The sequence below is a fragment of the Lycium barbarum genome, chromosome 7 (genome assembly GCF_019175385.1).
Source record: "Lycium barbarum isolate Lr01 chromosome 7, ASM1917538v2, whole genome shotgun sequence".
Lineage (NCBI taxonomy): Eukaryota > Viridiplantae > Streptophyta > Magnoliopsida > Solanales > Solanaceae > Lycium > Lycium barbarum.
In genome coordinates this window covers 2,674,106-2,677,486 of record NC_083343.1, presented here as the reverse complement: position 1 = coordinate 2,677,486, position 3,381 = coordinate 2,674,106, and the positions used below count along the sequence as shown (strand labels likewise).

Sequence of the window (3,381 nt, the reverse complement as noted above, 5' to 3'; positions counted from 1 at the left end):
AATTATATGTGAAAATGTGGATTTAGTTTTCAGGGATAATTGCAGTTTTAGTCCCTCAATTATTAATAAATTTTAATTTTGATCCTTGTAATATTTCACTAAATCCATTTAACCTTTAATTAACTGAAATGTGTGTTTTGGTCGCTTTATGTAAGAACATGTGATTTTAGACTATTTCTCAAAACTATATTACATTGACAGTTGAATGGTTTCACACTTAATAATTCATTAAAAATTGAAGTTTTGCGGTCAAAAGACAACTGCACATATCAATTAATTGATTGTTATATATACTTAAGTAGAAATCACGAGGAGCAAAATCACAATTTATCAATAGTCGAGGGACTAAAAGTGCTAATTTCCCTAGTTATTATTCAAAAAGAGAAAGTGATTATAAATTTTAACGACTTGGGGTGGTATGTTGAATTGTTAATCTGATAAAGGGCGGGTTCTCCTATGTTGTGTCAAATCCGCGTAACTTTGTTTTTCTTCTTCTGGTGTCAATCAATACAAATGTTGTAATATATTTTATGAATCAAAGCATGCATTTGTAAGTATATAAGGGATTACTCTATTTAGGAAATAAATCAAGGAAAAAAGTTTGATAAAAATAAGAAATTAGTGCAAGAAAATATGATCTTTTATAATTATGTTTCAAGAAACTAAATTTAATTGATTTTAACCTGATTTGATTTTTGTGGAGCTTGAAACATTTGACATTACTAAAAAGGTTAGGACATGAAATAGAAAGACAGCATTCTTGCACATATACAGGCTTTTAACCTTTTTCATGTTTTAGAAAACTTTTCCATGTGAATTATTTGAAGTTGGAAAAAGGAAAGTCTATTCTATAAAAGGTGTTTATCCAAAAATGTTACCATTTTTCCTTTTTAAGTGAGTCATGCACTTGTCATATCTCGCCCTTAATTAATTTACTTGAAATTGTCTGGTACAACGATTACAGAGACGGGTCCAGGATTTAAACTCTATGGGTTCAATCCTGAGATTCTTAGCATTAAACCCATTATATTTTTAAAGTTATGGGTTCATATCTACTATTTATTATAGTTTTAGTAAATTTTTATAAATAAATTTATGCTCTGCGTCGCAAGCTAGGGGTTCAATTGAACCCCATCTAACATGCTAGATACGCCTCTGACAATGAATCTAATTTATTTATAAATAATGCTAATTATTTAAATTTAGTTGATTATGTACATTCCAAATAATTGATGCATGTATAATCATAATCTATTACTTAGTCATTAATAATTGATTTCCAAAAATGATGGCTACTAATATGCCATCGAATATATGCAAAGAAAAATGTATGGCAACTAAAACTTAAGGAATCTTTTTTTTTTTTTTGGTGTAGGAGATTATCCATAAGTTTTCTTGGTGTACCACCTGGCTTAGTCGAATCCTAAATTAACTCCCCTTTAAACCCCACAACTTCTTTAACCAATTCAGCTAATTCTTTAATACTAACTTCATTTCTACTCTCCACATTAACATGTTCCAAATGACTATAATTTTCCAACAAAAATATAACCGCGTCGGTTAAATCATCAACATGTAAAGATTTCCTTAATGGTGAACTAGTCCCCCACACAACAACTTTGTCAAGATTATTAATTTTTGGAGATTTTGATTATGATTTTCAAACTTCGATGCTTAGAAACTAACCGAGAATGATATTCAATACAAACTAATATTGCGACATTGGACACAATTGAATAAAAATTGGATCATTGGAAATATAATTAACATAATAGTACTCAAATCAGTACAACAAATAATCAAGAATTCATCTAAGCTTTCTACAAGCTTATTAAACTCATTCAACAAACAAGAATAACAATCTCATATCTAGCAAAAATAACAACAGACCTGAACTACTGCTTGCCATAGTTCTCCAAATACCATTTATATGTATCAACAAGACCATCTCGAAGCGAAATCTTCGGTTTCCAACCCAATGCAGCAATCTTTGAATTATCCATAAGCTTTCTTGGTGTACCATCTGGCTTAGTCGAATCCCAAATTAACTCCCCTTTAAACCCCACAACTTCTTTAGCCAATTCAGCTAATTCTTTAATACTAACTTCATTTCCACTCCCAACATTAACATGTTCTAAATCACTATAATTTTCCAACAAAAATATAACTGCGTCGGCTAAATCATCAACATGTAAAAACTCCCTTAATGGTGAACCACTACCCCAAACAACAACTTGATCAACATTGTTAATCTTAGCTTCATGAAATCTACGTAATAAAGCAGGTAAAACATGTGAATTTTCAGGATGAAAGTTATCATTTGTACCAAATAAATTTGTTGGCATTGCAGAAATAGCATCAAAATTGTGTTGAATTCTATAAGCTTGACACATTTTAATACCGGCTATTTTTGCAATAGCATAACATTCATTAGTTTCTTCTAATGGCCCAGTTAAAAGGGCATTTTCGGGAATTGGTTGTGGTGAAAATTTAGGGTAAAGACAAGAAGAACCTAAAAATAAAAGTTTTTTAACTTTGTATTTAAATGATGAAACGATGATGTTTGTTTGGATTTGGAGATTTAAGGTTATGAAATCAGCTGGGTACGTTTTGTTTGCGTGAATACCGCCGACTTTTGCGGCGGCGAGGATGACGTAATCAGGTTGATTAGTGGAGAAAAACGTGTCGACATCTGATTGGTTAGTGAGATCGAGATCGGAATGAGTTTTGAGGATGAGATTGTGGAAGCCGAGTTGGTTGAGTTTGCGGACCACGGAGGATCCGACCATTCCACGGTGGCCAGCAACGAAGATCTTGGCTGACTTATCTATTGCCATTATTTTTTTTGTGTATGTGTCTATACTTAAGATCTCATATGTGTGTGAAATGAGAGATGTAAAAAGAAAGATAAATAGGCAAATGGTGAAACTTAATAGTAGCATTTTTGGTAATATAGTTATATTCTGATTTTTGGTGTTTGTGATATCTAACGAACATATTTAACTTTCAGTTGATAGAAATGTGTGTTTTTTTTTTAATCATTTTAGATAAGAAGTATGTTGTATTTGAACTATTTTTAGAATTATATTACCGTCAAATTTGGCGTAACGATACAAGGTTAATATAATAAATGGGTAGTTAAGTGGTAGAACGACTAATAATTATGATAAATTTGTGAATATTTATAAGCAATTGGATAAAAAGTGTACATCTCTAATAATTGAAGGTTAAATGTGTTTAGTCAAATATTACAAGGATCAAATTTTTACTGTTTTTGATTTATTTATTTCTGCTTTTTTTTTAGGTATTTACGGGTCTATCTTTGGTGTTTATGGTTAAACTCTTACATTTTTCGTCAAATATACTGAATATAAATTGTTA

The 3,381-nt window shown here is 30.7% G+C and overlaps 1 protein-coding gene across 1 annotated transcript; it reads right to left on the bottom strand.

Moving 5' to 3' along the window:
• Positions 1 to 1,732: 1,732 nt before the first annotated feature.
• On the bottom strand, positions 1,733 to 2,964 carry LOC132602052 (putative GDP-L-fucose synthase 2). The gene has a single exon (XM_060315074.1). The coding sequence runs from the start codon at positions 2,940 to 2,942 to the stop codon at positions 1,896 to 1,898; it is 1,047 nt and encodes a 348-aa protein (XP_060171057.1). The 5' UTR covers positions 2,943 to 2,964; the 3' UTR covers positions 1,733 to 1,895.
• Positions 2,965 to 3,381: the final 417 nt, after the last annotated feature.

Excerpts from the sequence above, each read along its gene's own strand:
- LOC132602052 (XM_060315074.1), bottom strand. The coding sequence starts at position 2,942 with ATGCTACTATTAAGTTTCACCATTTGCCTATTTATCTTTCTTTTTACA.